This window comes from Podarcis vaucheri, assembly GCF_965113315.1.
Source record: "Podarcis vaucheri genome assembly, chromosome: 9".
Taxonomy (NCBI): Eukaryota; Metazoa; Chordata; class Lepidosauria; order Squamata; family Lacertidae; genus Podarcis; species Podarcis vaucheri.
In genome coordinates this window covers 77,388,278-77,406,564 of record NC_138767.1, presented here as the reverse complement: position 1 = coordinate 77,406,564, position 18,287 = coordinate 77,388,278, and the positions used below count along the sequence as shown (strand labels likewise).

The 18,287-nt window shown below is 44.9% G+C and overlaps 2 protein-coding genes across 3 annotated transcripts in view; both read left to right on the top strand.

Annotated features, from left to right (window-relative positions):
* Window positions 1–17,202, top strand: part of CRMP1 (collapsin response mediator protein 1) — a 36,008-nt gene extending 18,806 nt beyond the window's left edge. For both annotated transcript variants that reach the window (XM_082238536.1, XM_082238537.1), the window contains exons 6-14: window positions 1,983–2,063; window positions 4,468–4,536; window positions 5,442–5,562; window positions 6,805–6,961; window positions 8,119–8,260; window positions 10,759–10,929; window positions 11,427–11,606; window positions 15,438–15,603; window positions 16,239–17,202. In XM_082238536.1, the coding sequence (XP_082094662.1) occupies window positions 1,983–2,063; window positions 4,468–4,536; window positions 5,442–5,562; window positions 6,805–6,961; window positions 8,119–8,260; window positions 10,759–10,929; window positions 11,427–11,606; window positions 15,438–15,603; window positions 16,239–16,330 (1,179 nt within the window). In that variant the 3' untranslated portion in view covers window positions 16,331–17,202. The remainder of the gene's footprint in view (window positions 1–1,982; window positions 2,064–4,467; window positions 4,537–5,441; window positions 5,563–6,804; window positions 6,962–8,118; window positions 8,261–10,758; window positions 10,930–11,426; window positions 11,607–15,437; window positions 15,604–16,238) is intronic.
* JAKMIP1 (janus kinase and microtubule interacting protein 1) overlaps window positions 1–18,287 on the top strand; it is a 327,688-nt gene that overhangs the window by 112,536 nt on the left and 196,865 nt on the right. The gene's annotated exons all lie outside the window — the stretch shown is intronic.

Genomic DNA, 18,287 nt, shown 5'->3' with positions numbered 1-18,287 from the left:
AATCTGTGCATTTTCATATGAGATCTCTGATTCCCAGGAACTCTTCTAATTGAGATCCATGCTTTTGAATTAAGCTTAAGTTTGGGATGGGTGTGTGTTGAAATGTGAGCAGTCATGCCCCTCTCCTTCCTCTGAAATGAAAGTTACTGAACTCTGTTGTTATATCTTTGGAGTCATGAGTTTCAGGTGGGCTAACACTTAGTTTTTAATTGAAATTGTGATGAATGTTTTGTGCATATTACAGTTAAAACATAACATTATGGCAGAATCTATTGCGAACACAAATTTGGAGTTTTGAAACATGTCATTTCCAGCACAGTGACTGGTATGGCCTCAATGTTTTTAAGGAGTATCTTCACATGCTTGGAGCATATCCAGAACTTGCTTTAGAATATTAAACATTTACAAATGCTTGTAAATGTTTAATGTGCACTATTTTTGTTATTTAACGTGTAGCTGTGAGGCCTCTGGGCAGGACTGGGACTACAGAATTTGGGGAAGTGGGATTAATCCTTTCCACACACCCACAATTTACCCCTTCCTGGAAGCTGCTGCTAGTCTTGCGAGGGGATTATCCTCCCAAGACTTATAGCAGCTTCTGGAAAGGGCTGGGGGGGGGGAGGCTTAGCAGGACAATAGCCTGCCCCCCTCCCTGTGTGCTGTGCTCCCAGTTCTACTGCTCTTTAGAGAACAAGAACTATGCACATTTAATACATGCATTTAGCATCTAATCAAGAGTTGGCTTGGTTTTTGTTCCTTCTTTTTCTCCAAGAAAAAATGCTTTGGAATCGTTTTAGAAGTTCTTGCCTTCTTCTTCTTCTTTTTAAATTTTATTGTTACCGTTCACATTGACACACCATACAGAAAAAGAAAATAAATTCCATCGCCACCAAAGAAAAAAAGAGAATTAATACATCAACTAATAACCTTCAAAACATAAAATAAGTGGTCTTTTTTCTATGCGCCAGACTTCCCGTCTATTCCTTATTATAGATTCTGTATTAATTGTTTGCTGCCATTGCATAATGAGTTTTGTTCAATTTCAATTTCCCTTAATCCATTCATTGGTTTTACCACATTTTTAACACTGCTACTGAAATTATTCGAACGCTGCGTATGACCTTAAACTACTATTATTATTTTTCAAGTATATTTTTAAAACTTATCTCTTCTGACATGCTATCTAATTCCACGTATTCAGCCATTTTTTTAATCCATTCTAATCTTGATGGGACTTTATCGCTTTTATAATTTGCTGCAAAAACTTTGTGGAAGTTATTGCCTTCTAATTGTGGGAATCTGAGTTAAACTGTGAGCTCTTCATGAAATCATAAACAAGAAAGCATCTACAGATTTTTATTTTTTTTAATGTTCAGGTTCCTGTCAAACTTACCATATTTTTTGCTGTATAAGACTCACTTTTTCCCTCCTAAAAAGTAAGGGAAAATGTGTGTGCGTCTTATGGAGCGAATGCAGGCTGCGCAGCTATCCCAGAAGCCAGAACAGCAAGAGGGATTGCTGTGCAGCAATCCCTCTTGTTGTTCTGGCTTTTGAGATTCAGAATATTTTTTTCTTGTTTTCCTCCTCCAAAAACTAGGTGCGTCTTATGGTCTGGTACGTCTTATAGAGCAAAAAATACATTATCTGGAAGGTGGTGGAATTAGAGGCAACGTAAATGTGATGCTAAATGTGTTACTCCAAAGCATATCTGGGTGGGGTTAATTCTTAGGATTTCAGCAGACAGGGAGAGGGAACCAATTCCCCATTGGTGTCAAGCACTGTGTTTTCCTTTGCTGATGAGAAGGGACGAGATGAAGAAACAGAGTGAAATAAAGTTTTACCCTTTTTTGGCTGTTGTGCTACCCTAAAATGAAAGGAAATGTCTGTATGCATGTGTGTTTTAAAGAAGGGGATAAAAGAATTGGGATATACAATAATCTGTCATTGCTAACTGTTCCCCCCTCCCTTGGTACTGTATATAGCTCTATGAAGCCTTTACTTTTCTGAAAAGTCTTGGAGCTGTAATCATGGTCCATGCTGAAAATGGAGATTTGATAGCTCAGGTGAGAAAAACTTTTCTTCTACATTTATTCTTTGAACTGTCTGATACCCTTGATAGGTAGATTTGTTGGGCACAGATGTCTTATCCACCCATTTGGTTGTAGATTAGTACTGCAGTGTGGCAGTAGCAATGGTCATCAAGCCCTCGCAAAATGTAATGAGTGCTGAATGTCATGGTTGTGACTGGGAGTGATTGAAAATGAGCCCTACTTGGCGCCATGAAAAATTAAAATAAGATGTAATCCTGAACATAGAAAAATCTACTGATATCAATTGGACAGATGTGCTTAATTGTGTGCTTCACCAGGACTTAATGAATGCTAGCCTTTCTCTGGATTGGACTGCTTACACTGGGCTGTGTTTAAGCCATGCTGTGATTGCAGAAAGGTACCCAAAACATGTAGACATTATTATTTGGCCCAAAGTTCAGTACTGGATGCCAATGATGATGATGATGCTAGTATCAAAGAGAGGTTCTTTATTGCATAACTGTCCCAGAAAGACCTATGTGACATATTGGTACCAATTCAAGTGCCACCTGGCCTTAGATGTCCATGCTTAGAACCAGGTAGTTCTTAAGTGATGAAACAGTCAAGAAGGGAGGGCTTGGAATAGGTGGACATTTTCAAAATTCTGTCAGGCAGTTAGCATATAGAAGCTGTAATAATTATCAGTGCATTTTAGTTGTGGAATAAGCGAATGGGCCTCTGAGTTTGCCATAAATTTAATTTATTTCATTTAATTTTTGAGTTTTTGTGGTGCTATTCATGGCCAGAAACAGTTCCAGCTAAAAGCAAACAACAACAACAACAACAACAACAACAACATGCTGCCCAAATGACGGGGTTGCCATCCACTATGGGCAGCTTCCAACAAAATATAAAAAACACAATAAAATATTAAACATTAAAAACTTCCCTGTACAGGGCTGCCTTTTGACATGTGATGGGAGGCTATTCCACAGGACAGGGACAACTACTGAGAAGGCCTTCTGCCTGGTTCCTTGTAACTTTGCTTCTCACAGTGAGGGAACCACTAGAAGGCCCTCAGAGCTGGACCTCAGTTTCTGGGCTGAACGATGGGAGTGGAGATGCTCCTTCATATATACAGGGCTGAGGCCATTTAGGGCTTGAAAGGTCAGTACCAACACTTTGAGTTGTGCTCAGAAATGTTCTGGGAGCCAACATAGATCCTTTAGGACAGGTGTTATATGGTCTCAGTGGCCCTCCAAGTCACCAGTCTAGCTGCCGCATTCCGGATTAGCTGTAGTTTCTGAGTCACCTTCAAAGGTAGCCCCACATAGAGCGCATTGCAGTAGTTGCAAGCAGGAAATAACTGTTGCATGTCCCACTCTGTGAGACAGTGTGCAGGCAGGAAGGGTCTCAGCCTTCATACCAGATGGAGCTGGTAGACAGCCACCCTGGACACAGAATTAAGCTGTGCTTCCATGGACAGCTGTGAGTCCAAAATAACCCCAAGGCTGCACACCTGGTCCTTTAGGGGCAGAGTTACCTCATTCAAGACCAGGAAGTCCTTCACACCTGACTGCCCCCCCCAGAAGCAGTAGCTCTGTCTTGTCAGGATTCAACCTGAATCCATTGATTGCTGTCCATCCTCCAGCCACCTCCAGACACATAGGACCAGGTTCATCACATTCACTGTTTCTGATTTAAATGAGAGGTAGAGCTGGTGTCATCTGCCTATTGGTGAACATCCAGCCCAAACCACCTGATGACCTTTCCCAGCACTTTCATATGGATGTTAAAAAGCATGAGAGAGGGTGGAGTCATGAGGTACCCCACAAGTGAGTGTTGAAGGGTCTGAGCACTCATCTCCCCACGCGACTTCCTGGACATGACCCAGGAAGGAGTGGAACCATTGCATAACAGTGCCCCCCACTCCCAGCCTTCCTAGATGGTACAGAAGGATACCATGGTTGATGGTATCAAAAGCAGCTGAGAGATCCAGCAGAACCAGGAAACAACTTTCACCTCTGTCCCTAACCTGATCATTGACCAGTCAACCAGGGTGGTTTCTGTCCCGTGGTGGAGAATGAATCCTGATTGGAAGGGATCCAAATGGTCCACATCCTCCAGACATGCCTGTAGTTTAAAACAATTTAAAAATAAAACAGGCACCTAGCATAATACATAGTTAAAACAGTAGCAGTTAAAATTATAAATCAGGAACATTATGCAGTAAAAGCAGATTGGAATATCCGAAATCTGTAAACTACGCAGAATACACAGTTGATTGGATAATATTTAAATGCTAACAATAAATATCGTTCCTTAACCAACAGACATGACTGAATACAGTGTATACGAGAGACTTTTGATACATATCAATTGATATACCGGTATTTGTAACCTGTTGGCCATCAACTTTTGTCTATTACCTCCTCAGGAACAAAAGCGTATGCTGGAGATGGGCATCACTGGACCAGAGGGCCACGCCTTGAGCAGGCCAGAGGAGGTGAGAGCTGTGTTCAAGTTCAGTCTAAGGGCTGCAGGAGCCATGCGTTAAAGTTTCTACAATTTTTTTCTAGCAGAACTAACCAAACCAAGAGAAATCCATAAGCACTTCACATCACTTTGTGATTCTGTGATAATAATACCTCAATACAGTGGTGCCTCGCAAGACGAAATTAATTTGTTCTGCGAGTTTTTTCGTCTTGCGAATTTTTCGTCTTGCGAAGCACGGTCAAGTCGCAACTGCACCTCTTCAAGCGGTTTTAAGAAAAAGGAAACAAACTTGCAAGACGTTTTCGTCTTGCAAAGCAAGCCCATAGGGAAATTTGTCTTGCGAAGCAACTCAAAAAATGAAAAACTCTTTCGTCTTGCGAGTTTTTCGTCTTCCGAGGCATTCGTCTTGCGAGGTACCACTGTACAGAACACCTTAATAACAAAATTTTAAGCTGTGGCCTTGAAGCTGATCACCTGCAAATGTTCCATTGACTTCTATGAGAATATTAAAGGGGTCGCTCTGCTGATGAACACTTCAGTATAGCAGTTGCTTGCAAGGTGGCAAGCTGATTACATTCAGTTTTTAATGTTTTTGAAGTCGTAGGAGTTTTTTCAGGTAACACCTTGAGCCATTCATGCCATTTAGATCAGGGGTGAGAAATCTTTTTTTCTGTAAACAGTATTCTGAAATTTGTGTATAGCTTCAAATTAATTCTGCTTGGAGAAAAAGCAAAGCGTGAAGTAGCAGGAAAGGTTATATTTTTGCAAGTCAGTTAAAAGAGGAAGGGGGTTGAGGGATGAGGAACTGTTCATAAAGCAGAAGAGGAAAGTGGCTGGAATCTGGGAAATACCTGTGTGAAAAAATTGCAAGGTAATGATGAAGTTACTTTGACTGAATTTCTTTCCTTATTTAAGCTTGAAGCAGAAGCTGTTTTCCGAGCCATCACCATAGCTAGTCGCATCAACTGTCCGTTGTATATCACCAAGGTCATGAGCAAGAGTGCAGCTGACATCATTTCACTGGCTAGAAAGAAAGGTACAGAATGCAGCCTTTCATACTGTTATGAGAAAAAAACTGCTCCTTTTCCCTTATGGGGTATCCTCAGCCCATAGAGAATCTTTTTGTAGGTTCTCTACCGGTAGGAGAAAAAACACAGAGACCAACCAGAGGATATTGAGAAGCAAAGCAGCTAGTAAGCCTGATCGTTATTAAAGCTGTTGCAACAGGGGGCTCCTCACCACACACAGGAGGGGGGGGTGTTGTTTCTTCCTGTCTGCCAGGTTACCTTAGAGACTACTCTATGGGGCGAATACAGGCTTTCGCTGAAGCTTGGAGTGCGCACCGACCCCTCTTGCTCTCCAGGCTCCAGGAAGCTATCAGCAAGCCTGGGGAGCCCGCGGAGGTCCCGCAGGGCTCCCCACGCTGTGGATAGCAGCCTGCTGCCCGGCACGAGAGGCACCCTGAAGCAGAGTGCCCCCTGCGCCGGGCAGACATTGGCCAGCCCCACAAGCTCGGGGGACAGCAGGGAGGTGCAGCGTCGTCATACCGCTGTTCCCCAACCTGGTTCCCCGACCTGGTTTCCTTAGACCGGAAAACCTAACTTCTGTCATCTATGCTCTGGTGATCTCTAGGTAAGATTGCTGCAACACGTTATACATAGGGCTACCTGAGGATGGTTTGGAAACTTCAGCTGGTTCAGAATTTGGTGTCCAGGTTGCTCACCAGGGCATGAACGTTTAAGCATATTACACCGATTCTGGCCTGAATGCACTGGCTGCCGATTAGTTTCTGGGCTCAATTCAAAGTGCTGGTTTTGACCCATAAAATCTTAAATGGCTCACACCTGCAATACCTCAAGGACTGTCTCTTCCCATGTGAACCAGTTCAGACCCTGCAATCATCATCTAAGGCCTTCCTTCGTGTGCCTCCTCCACGAGAGATCTGGAGGGTGGCAACATGAGAACATGCCTTCTCTGTGGTGGCTCCCTGTTTGGGGAATGCTCTCCCCAGGGAGCCTTGCCTGGTGCCCTCCTTCCATATCTTTAGGCACCGGGCAAAAGCTTTTCTCTTTAATCAGGCCTTTGGTTGATTAACATACTATGTCCTTTTAAATGTGTTTGTGGGAGGTGGGGTGATTAGTTTGCTTTTGTCTATTTTGTAATTTGTGTTCTCATTTTGTATTTTTATGTTTTGAACCACCCTGTGATCTTCGGTATATAAATTTAAAAAATAAATTAAAAGGATGGTATAATCAGTTGTGTGTTTCCGTTCCCCAAGGTGCTCTTGTTTTCGGGGAACCAATCACTGCCAGCCTGGGGACAGACGGGACACATTATTGGAGCAAAAATTGGGCCAAGGCTGCAGCATTTGTGACCTCACCACCCCTGAGTCTGGATCCTACAACTCCTGATCATTTGACCTCACTTTTAGCATGGTATTAAACTGCAACTGCTTGTAAACCACCAATTCAGCCAAGGGATTCCTTGAGCCGCTTGGATGTGAGCTAAAGTGCAGAAGTAATATGTAATAACAGACAAGTATTTTGATGTGGTTTGATTATTGTCAGATTTGTTCTTGTTTGTAAGGGAATAGCAAATACTGTATTTAGCTCAGAGTGAAATTAGACATTATGCAGGAGACATGTGACATCCCCACCACAGGGGGAGGAGTCTGCTTAGCCCTTTCCCTTCCTGACCTTTCCCTGTTGAGAATTACCCCAGGCAGCTTACCCTCTTCCCCTTTGACAAGAAAATTGGCTCGGAAAGGATGGTTTTAAGTGACAGGAAGGAAAAGGATGAAATAGCCTCATCCCCATCCACTCAAACTGGCAGTCTTCTGTGACTGCTTTTCAGTACAAATCAATCAATCAGTCCGTCATCAGATGGTTCACAGGCCTCCCATGGAACATCTAACTAGGTCCTTAGTGGGATGATTGTATAGAGTGAGCTTTTAAAAAAACAATCTATAAACAAAATTGCTGTTCAGTTTCACTTTGGTTTGCCTTACTGCTGCTGTTACAGAGACCTGAAAAACACTAGGAAAGATACTCAAAGAACAATACTTTGGAAAATAGTATTGATGTGAATGTGGAAGCAGAGACATGAGAGGTTAACAGAATTGAAAAGCAGTAGTTAACCATATACAGTGGTGCCTTGCAAGACGAAAAGAATCCGTTCTGTGATTCTCTTCGTCTAGCGGTTTTTTCGTCTTGCGAAGCAAGCCCATTGAAGGATTAGCGGATTAGCGCTATTAGTGGCTTTTAGCTGCTTATCTGCTGATCGGATCAGCTGATAAGCGGCTTAGCGGCTTAGAAAAAGGGGGGAAAGGAAAAAAAACCAGCAGGAACTCGCAAGACATTGTCGTCTTGCGAAGCAAGCCCATAGGAAACTCGTTTTGCGAAGCACCTCCAAAACGGAAAACTCTTTCATCTAGCGAGTTTTCCGTCTTGCGAGGCATTCGTCTTGTGGGGCACCACTGTACATTCCTGAATGAATGTGTGGCACCAATAGCTAAAAACACAAATGGTAAGCAACCCACATCCTTGCCTCCAGGCTTTAAAAATATTTCTGTCTCCTCTCTGTGTTCCTTCAGTGGTGACCTGCAAGTGACTGGAAGCGCCCACTGTACCTATAGCACAGCCCAGAAAGCGGTTGGAAAGGACAACTTCACTCTGATTCCAGAAGGAGTAAATGGAATTGAAGAAAGAATGACCGTGGTCTGGGATAAGTGTGTGGTAAGCAAAGGCAACCGCTGCTCCACACCAGGTCCTGCCTTGTACTGCTCAGAGATTTCCAAATCTAACTCTTAGCTAGAGGGGGCTGAGGTCAGTGGGCCAACACCCAGGGCCTTTTATTTGCACTCACACACCGGGGCCTCAGGGCACACAACTCCACCAGCCTGGGCTGCTGTAATGCTCTACTAGGATGCTGGAACTGCATTTAAAGGCGACCAGGAAACTTTGTTTTTGGACAAAGTGTGGCTGCCAAAATGTTTATGGGAGACAGAAGCTTTGCGCCACCACACATCAGTGGCACTAGTTACCAGGGCTGTCTTAAGCATATGCGGTGCCGGGGTACAAAGATCCACCCGGCGGACCCCCCCCCCAGGTTGCCCAGTCCCAGGCATGCAGGAGGGTGGAGCCAGCCAGCCGGCCGCCTCAGCGCCTTGCTGGCTCAGTCACCCCTAAACTCGTGGCTTAGAGCTGTCCACAGCAGAAGAGCCTGCCGCGGCACTCCAGACCCTTTTCCGGACTCAACTCTCGGGCCCCGGACTCTCGGCCTGGCACCCCTGAGAGCCTGGCACCTGGGTGCCCCGCACCCCTAGCGCCTATGGGTCAAACGGCACTGCTAGTTACCAGTCTGCTTCTGGGCTCAGTTAAAATGCTGATATTATCATTATTTCTTCTACTCCCAAATCAGTTCTGTCGGTGCTGTCACTTGCATTGCCAAAACAACTAGACACACACACACACACACACACAGAATCAGCAGGCTTGGGATAAACCCAAGGTTTGCAGAAGTATAAGGGGGCGGCAGCACTGGATTTAGGGCAGCGTAACCAGTTCCCCCACACTGGGCACCGAGCCTTCCCAAAGCCCAGTAAACATTTGGCTGGCTTTGGGAATGGGGCATAAGGGCTCTGGCAGGGTCCTAGAGCCATCCCACCTCCTTTCCAAAGCTGGGATAGCACTTGCTAGGCCCTGCCTGGAGCCACCACAAAAGGCCTCGTGGGCCACATATTGGACCACCCTGATCTGAACGATAGTGGTGGAGCATAGGGACTCAGGCAATCCCAAAGGTACTTGGACCCCAGTTGTTGAAGTCATCTGTGGGTCCTTTGCACCAAGTTCATGCATGTGGTGAGACCTGCCCGAAACGAGGTGCTGGGGGCAGTGTCAAGCTCTCAGTGGTTTTCTCCCCTTGCCTCTGCAGCTTGGTTAGCCTATTCTCTTGCTCACTGAGGCACATTGTTCTTTTTTCCCCTTTGAAACCAAGCCTATCTCATTGCCCCTATTCCCAAGTACTACTTGTATGCCCCATGAATATTGTGGCAGCTTCTGGAAGCTGAATACTCACATAGTCCCGAGATCGTAAGTGATGCTTCCTCCGTCTCCTCCCAGCAATCTCTCTTGTATCCATCAGCACCATCATCTCGCCCCTCCCCCACGCTTCATCTCTGCTTAAAAGAGACGCGGGTGGCGCTGTGGTCTAAACCACTGAGTCTCTTGGACTTGCCGATCAGAAGGTTGGCGGTTCAAATCCCTGCAACGGGGTGAACGCCTGCTGCTCCCTCCCAGCTCCTGCAGTTTGAAAGCACACCAGTGCAAGTAGATAAATAGGTACTGCTGCGGCAGGAAGGTAAACGGCATTTCTGTGTGCTCTGTCTTCTGTCACGGTGTCCCGTTGTGCCAGAAGTGGTTTTGTCCTGCTGGCCACATAACCTGAAAAGCTGTCTGTGGACAAACACCAGCTCCCTTGGCCTGAAGTGAGATGAGCACCACACCCCATAGTCGCCTTTGACTGGACCTAACTGTCCAGGGGTCCTTTGCCTTTACCTTCCCTTAAAATCTCTACTTGCTCCACTCCTTGTTCTGGTGGAAACCTCCTTCAGAGCTTAACATCTTCGGTCAGCCTTCACTAACCTGGTGTGGTCCGGTTGTATTGAGCTACAACTCACATCATCCTTGGCCACTGGCTAGGCTAGCTGGAGCTTATGGCTCCAGATTTAGTAGAGGGCAGCAGGTTGGGGAAGGACAAATAGCCCAGTCAACCCACCAGGTTCATCATCCTTTATTCTAACGGGCCAAACAGTCATTTTACCCACAACAGCCACTATTACTAAGCAAATCAACAGGCTTCTTCCACCTGTCAGGCATTTTGCCCCTCTGAATTCCAAGTCTCAACTGCTAGCTTCATTTGCTATCTGCTGGTATGTTAAGAATTATTTTTTTTAACTCACTTACCTTTTTTAAAAAATAAATAAATCCAGAACTAATTCCAGGAAGAGCCACTAAATCTAATACCTGTCTACATCCGCATACATATTCCTGGTGGCTCTTAATTTGCTGCAGGAAAGAATACTGATGATTTAATGGCAGATCTTGTCCATTTGTTTCCAGTGACTTAGATGTACTCTGAGTAAAATTTTGTTGACCACCACCTCTAATCTCTGTTGTATGTACACTTATACCACTATTCTTAAGATACGTTACTCATGGAAAATTTATCTTAGTCTTCAGGTAAAATGGATGAAAATCAGTTTGTTGCCATTACTAGTACCAATGCAGCCAAAATCTTTAACCTCTATCCGCGAAAGGGTAGAATCGCTGTGGGTTCGGATGCTGACATTGTGATCTGGGACCCAGAGAAGGCGAAGACCATCACAGCCAAAAGCCATAAGTCGGTAAGAGGAAAAGCTCTTCAATTTTTTTGAGAACTACTTAAGGCACTATTGCTGCAGGCTGTCAAAAAATACCCTCAACCACGGCAGCACAATATGTGCCCAATTGCTCCTTACTGCATGTGTGCGTCACCCAATTCTGTCTAGAGAATGGATGCCAGTGCTGCTACCATCAAAGATACACAGGCAGCAGGGCCGGCCCCCCTGTGAGGCAGGGTGAAGCACCCACCTTGGATGAGAGAAGCCCCCAAGGCAGCACCCCACTGGCAGAAAAGCGGCACCAGCTTCTGTGCCAATTTCCAGTGAGACTTTGCCGAAACCTGCCATCATTGCTGCCACTTTGTGCCACCACACCGTGACGTTTTAATGGTTTTGACTCCCTGACTATTAAAGAAAATTAACTATCATGTTTAACGCCTTCTACAATTTAATGTAATATAAATCATTCATGCCTATCAATAAATGAGAATTAACTGCATGTTCTGGTCTCCCCATTGCAGGCTGTTGAATATAATATATTTGAAGGCATGGAATGTCACGGTGCTCCCCTCATAGTCATTAGCCAAGGGAAGATTGTGTTTGAAGATGGAAATCTCCATGTAAGTAAAGGAATGGGCCGCTTCATTCCCCGGAAGCCCTTCCCTGAATATCTTTATCAACGCATCAAAATTAGGAATAAGGTAGGTTTGTATAGATATCCAAACTTCTTGTTGCTAATCATTTCTATAACATGTTATAATGTACAGATGCTTGAATGTATATATTTTTGTAGAACAATGGGTCATTTCATCTGGCTGTTTGAGCCTGCCCAGGGATGGCTGTGGGCAGGATTCCTGCATTACAGGGAACTGGACTAGATGACCCTTGGAGTCTCTTCCATCTCTCCAGTTCTGTAATTCAGAGAGAGCAATGTGCCTGAGGAAATATGCAGTGGCTGTATCATTCCAGAGATCCACTGCCCAGTTCCAATCCATTTTGAGACACGAGTTTTGCCATTGTAAAGGTAAAGGGACCCCTGACCGTTAGAGACCCTCTAAGTGCCCTTTTTTTCCAGGGACAGTCCTGGATTTACAGAAGCTTTCTGATATGATCCTGGAATGTCCTGCTTTTTCTTAGAGGTAAAGGGACCCCTGACCATTAGGTCCAGTCATGGCCGACTCTGGGGTTGTGGCCCTCATCTCGCTTTATTGGCCGAGCTTCCAGGTCACATGGCCAGCATGACTAAGCCGCTTCTGGCGAACCAGAGCAGCACACGGAAACGCTGTTTACCTTCCTGCTGAAGCAGTACCTATTTATCTACTTGCACTTTGACGTGCTTTGGAACTGCTAGGTTGGCAGGAGCAGGGACCGAGCAATGGGAGCTCACCCCGTCACGGGGATTCGAACCGCCAACCTTCTGATCAGCAAGCCCTAGGCTCTGTGGTTTAACCCACAAAGCTACCCGCGTCCCATTATACATGTGAATAAAAGTTAAATAAAAAAATGAGAATGCTGGCTGAAGCTTTGTCATTTTACAGGGATGGGAGAAATATTGAAAATGATCCATTGATCATTTGTGGGCCCTCGGGGAATTTCAGGTTGGCATACCCAGTGCCTGGCATTATCAATCAATCTTTATTACGGTCCAGAGACCCAACGAATTGTTACAAAGCATTGCACAATTCAGACAGCCTACCTCCAGGTTAAACAAGCATTTTGTTCAGACTTAAAGATAGGGATCATTGTTTCTTGCAAACACCGATAAAAACTTTGCCACTGCTAATGTTCTAGCGTTTGTCCAGTCTTCCAATAGGAACCTGACATAGTGAGCCTCTGATTTTCCTGGGAAAGGTACCAGCAAGGGTAATATCAGTTCAGTCCTGGCTTGCTCATATTTCACACAATGCAGCAAATTATGTTTTATAGAATTGATGTCTTGAGCACACGAGCAAAGTCTGTCCTGGTAGGGAACTCCTCTCAACTTGCCATCCAACACTGCAGAAGGAAAGACGTTTAGTCTGGCTTTGGTGAATAACCTTTGATAATTTGGTGCTGTCAGGTTTTTAATGTACAGTGGTGCCCCGCAAGACGAATGCCTCGCAATACAAAAAACTCGCTAGACGAAAGTTTTTTCCGTTCGCGATTTGCCTCGCAAGACGAATTTCCCCTATGGGCTTGCTTCGCAAGACGAAAACGTCTCGCGACTTTTTTTCTTTGACTAAAAACAAAGACATGTTTTGTTTATAAAGTTAATTTATTTTCCCTTAAATTTTTGAACTGCTCTTTACAGTATGTGTGACTTTAAAGAGCAGTTAATAAACTGTTGTTGTACCAAATTTGGCTTTGTTTGGACTTTTTTTGACCATAGGAACGCATTAATTGATTTTCAATGCATTCCTATGGGATTTCGTGCTTCGCAAGACGAAAAATTCGCTAGACGACAAAAATTGCGGAACGAATTAATTTCGTCTTGCAGGGCACCACTGTAAGGTGTTAACTTAAAGACATGCCCATATTGTACTCCTACTGCTACAGACTGCGTGTGATCGAGATCACAAGTCACTGTGTGTATTATCCCATAATCTTTGCTTTAACGTCTTTAGGGCGCCTTCATAACCCAGGTAATAAAGTTTGGGGGGGGGGACACAGACCAATAGAAGTGGCTTTTCTAGCCATGGTTTTCTGCCATTTGCTGACAAACTCCTCATTGGTCAGGTGCTGGTACACACCCTTCCCTAGATCAATCACTGAAATTCTGAGCCAATGTTTTAGGGCAGACCACCACGCTTTAGTTGAAATTGGGCATTCACCAGCTTCTAACAGAAGTACGGAGTTGGGGACACAGTTGGGTACCTGCAGCAGAGATCGTAGAAATTTTGCCTGAAAGCCATCTAACTTAGGCAGGTCCCCATTATGCCAGACATTTGCAGCGTACAGGAGTTGGGAAACGGATTTTGCGTTGAAAACTCTTAAGGCTGCTGGAACATATTTGCTGCCCTTTGTGAAGAAGAATCTGAGTATGGCTTGCTTTGTGATCTCCGCCTTTTGAAGGGAGGTTTGCCAGTGGTGCTTCCAAGATCCTGTATGATGGAATGTGAGCCCTAGATAACTGAAGTATTTTATCTGTTCAAGGTTATGGCCATCCAGCACCCATTTAGACCGGGAGAAGCTTCTTTCGAAGACTAAAATTTTAGATTTTTCATAATTAATGGATAAACCATTTCCAGAAAACTTCCTCAGCAGATATTTCAAACCCAGTCTGGAGATGATGGCCACATCATCCACATATAACAACAAGGGGGTCCTTCTCATTCCTATTTTTGGAAGGTGTCCATCTGGGTCCATTAAGCTCTCTTCTAGGTCATTTAAGAATAGGCAAAACTGTGTGGGGGCCAAAATGTATCCCTGTCTCACCCACCTAGTCATCCCGATACTGTTCGATAACAGTCCCTGCCGACCGCATCGGACCTGCAGTTTGGTTCCATTGTACAGTGCTTTTATAAGAAAGAGGAGTCGTTTGTCCTGCAAAATCAGATTTAATTTGGACCATAGCTGGGATCTGGGGATGAAATCGAACGCTGATTTCAGATCCATGAAGGCCACGAAGAGTTTACCCTGTAGAGGCCTGGTGTACTTCTCGGCTAGGAAGGACAGCATTAGACAGTGGTTTGATGTTGAATGGTTCTCACAAAAGGCTGCCTGGGCTTCAGATAATATATTATGTTCATTTAGAAAAATTGTCAGTTTGCTACTGAGGAATCGGGCATACAGCTTCCCAATTATTGAAAGCAGGCTAATTGGCCTATAATTGGAGGGTACGTTTGGGTGGCCTCTCTTAAAGATTGGAACTACTATAGCATGTTTCCAGTTATATGGTACTTTGCCCGAGTTATTTACTACCGTAAAAAGTTCTGCCAGAAGCGGATCCCACCAGTGCTGTTTTGATGTAATCAATTCCACTGGGATAAAGTCTTTCCCCAGAGCCTTTCCGCTCTTCAGATTCCCAATTAATGTATAGACTTCCTCCACAGTAACTGGCTTCCAATGAGGGAGCAATGACAATTCTGACTGGCATTATTGTCAGTGCCCACTTTGTCTTCCATTCTTAGCAGAAGATGGAAGGAGCTTCTCTCTGTGACCAATCACAGTGCCAACAGGGGAGAGGGGCAGGCTTTCACCACTTTGTGGTCCTTTTTGAGATGTGGCTTTTTGAGATGTGGCAGCCATTTTGTGACTAATGCCCACTGCACCTTTTCAAAATGCCAAAGGGGCCTTCTGGCCCAATCAGGCTGGCAACCCTTTCTTAGATTGCATGGCACTTCACTTTTAGGTGCTTAGAAAATACTAAATCTTATGATGTGCAAATCTCCCCACTTTGGGAACAGAAGATGGAAGTGATGATGGAGGAAGTGGGACTCATCAACCTTGCTCTGTTGCATACATTTTTGCATTGATCGTATGTGTGAGACGGGTGGGTCAAATGCCAGGCCACTGAAATGTACCGTAATTGCATTTCTGTTTGTAATACACAGGTAACAGAATTGCAAGGTGTCTCCCGAGGAATGTACGATGGGCCAGTCTATGAAGTTCCAGCAACACCAAAATATGCAACTCCTGCACCTTCCACTAAATCGTCTCCTGCCAAAAACCAGCCTCCACCAATCAGGAACCTCCATCAATCTAACTTTAGCTTATCAGGTGTGACAAACTATCAGTATCAGCAACCTTTTTTTGGAAAACAGGGTCCACTGCAGAGAATTGCGTTGTACAAATCCATCCATATGTAATTTAGTAAGGACTAGCATTGATGACTTACTGGCAGAAGGAGGAGATTTTTAGTATAAGGGGAAGCCCAGAGGGAACTGCGGCCTTGTGATGTGCTGTACATGTCTCTTCATTTTCAGCGCTACACCTGCATGCTCAGGTCTGGATAAAGGATGCCCACTCCCAGAAGTCTTTTGTGCAGGTGTAGCTCAAAGACAACTGCACAGAGGAATGCACATTGGTTTTCTGTAGATGGACCCATGTTTCTACTAGTGCAGTCGGCAAATACCCATTAGCCTTGATGAAAAGTCACAGCAGACTTAGGATTCAGTGTCCGATGAAAGTTTGAGCACTGTCGCTTCAGAGTGCCATATCCTAAATATTATGTCACAGGGGTGTACTTTGTAAAATCAGTATTTGTGTGGGTCAGGCCTCATTTTCAGTATAAAAGGGCAAGATGTTTAGCTCATATGAAGCATTTGCAATTACTTGTGCCATTGATTTCTGAGTAAATGAAAGGCTGGAGAAGCTATTAACTCTCACCTTGTTTCTGGATTGCTGTTGCACAGGTGCTCAGGTAGATGATAACAACCCACGTCGCACTGGGCATCGCATTGTTGCACCTCCTGGTGGTCGCTCCAATATTACTAGTCTTGGATGAACTCAGATGGAAACAGAAACCAAGAATAAAGGCTCATAGGAACAATTATTATTTCCTTTCTATGTCTGTGTTGTTGATCCCACACTTTTATTCGGTACTTGTGTGTGCGTGTGTGTGTGTGTGACAGGGAATCTCTCCTCCTCCCCAAGAAAAGTGAATAGAAAGAAGTCATCATTGTGTAGCGTGTTTGCTTGGAATAAATTGCCTCACAATTGTGCTTTCATACCTTTGCCACCTTTTAAAGCATGGTGCTTCCATTTCTCCATTAGTGATGGATGCTTTTAGCTTTGTCTCGTAATGACCTGATAGTTCGTTTGCACCCTCCACCCGTTAGCCGTGCTAGAGTAGTTGATGCATGTTACTAAGTTATTGATGCAAGCTGCAGTTTGTGAGTGAGTCCACTTTAGAAAGAACACTTTGCCAATAATTACCACGATGCCAAGGTAAGAAGAAAGACTGGTCATTTTTAAAATATGCAGAATAGGACAGGAGTCTTTCTTTTAATGTTATTTTTTAATTTATTAAATCCCAAGAAACCTCAGTAGAGGAGGGCCTAGTGGCTCTGACCCACTTAGTACATTCCAAGTCTGTGTCTTTGCTTTTAGAAAGAGCCATAATTTCCACATAGTGACGCTGTTGCCATTTTGTTCAGGGGATTTCTACAACTGGCCAGTAGCGCTCACCTTTTGCATGAAATATTTGGTACTTCTAAAGAATTCAATTTGCTGTTGGATTTTTAATGTTTTTGTACAAAGTTTTTTCTCCTTTATAAATCACGTTCATTTTTACTTATTATAATGTATCAGATCTACTAGTTGTGGTTCATTTTTTTTTGAATTGAAGGCTTGTGAAATAAAAGAAGATGAAATGAAGTGCTTTGCCTCTTTTTGCTTCCAGTTCATAAACAAGCTTCTCATTCAGGGCGTAAGCAGAGAGCAGGTTGGGAGCCACAGTGTGGGGAGATGGGTGAGAAGGAAGAACCACTTTAGCCAATACCAAAAGGTTAAAGGACACCTACGGTTGACCTGGTTCCTCACTGCAAAGGCTAGCCACCATCTCCAGAGACCCCTTAATGTACGTCTGTGAAGACCCCCTGCCCAGTGTATTCACCAAAACACTTATTCGCTGCAGGACTGAGGAAAACGGGATGCGGCAGAGGATGGTCACAGGCACTGGGTGCTGCTAAGGCGGACACAGCACGGCAGCCCCCAGAATGGTAAGGGGTGGGCAGGTAGAGGCCTAATTCTTCCACCTTGCCAGCCCAACATGCATGGAGGGGAGACTGATGAGGGAAAGGGGCCCAGGTCCTGTTCTCCCAGGGGGCCAAACATCCGCCAGCACCACAAGGGGCTGGTGTGGACTGGTGCACCCAGCCCTACTTCAGACGTACATTCTACATCTAAAGGTAAAGTGACCCCCTGACCATTAGGTCCAGTCATGGCTGACTCTGGGGTCGCTTCATTGGCTGAGGGAGCCGGCATACAGCTTCCGGGTCATGTGGCCAGCATGACTAAGCCGCTTCTGGCGAACCAGAGCAGCACACGGAAACACTGTTTACCTTCCCGCTGGAGCAGTACCTATTTATCTACTTGCACTTTGAGGTGCTTTGGAACTGCTAGGTTGGCAGGAGCAGGGACCGAGCAACGGGAGCTCACCCTGTTGCCGGGGGATTGAACTGCTGACCTTCTGATCGGCAAGTCCTAGGCTCTGTGGTTTAACCCACAGCGCCACCCGCGTCCTTCTACATTCTACATCTACTAGCAGGCATATTCCCCACGGCCTTACTGTGCCATGAAGCTGCTCCCTCAGTGGTGAAGGTCTCATCCTTGCCAGGGCTCTGGTCCACAAAAGCTGGGTCACGGGCCTCCACCTCATCCCTTTCAGCCTGGAAGGCAGGCAGGCGTCAGAGGAGGCTGAGGCTCCACCTTCTTTGCCCCCAGCCTGAGCCACAGAGGCT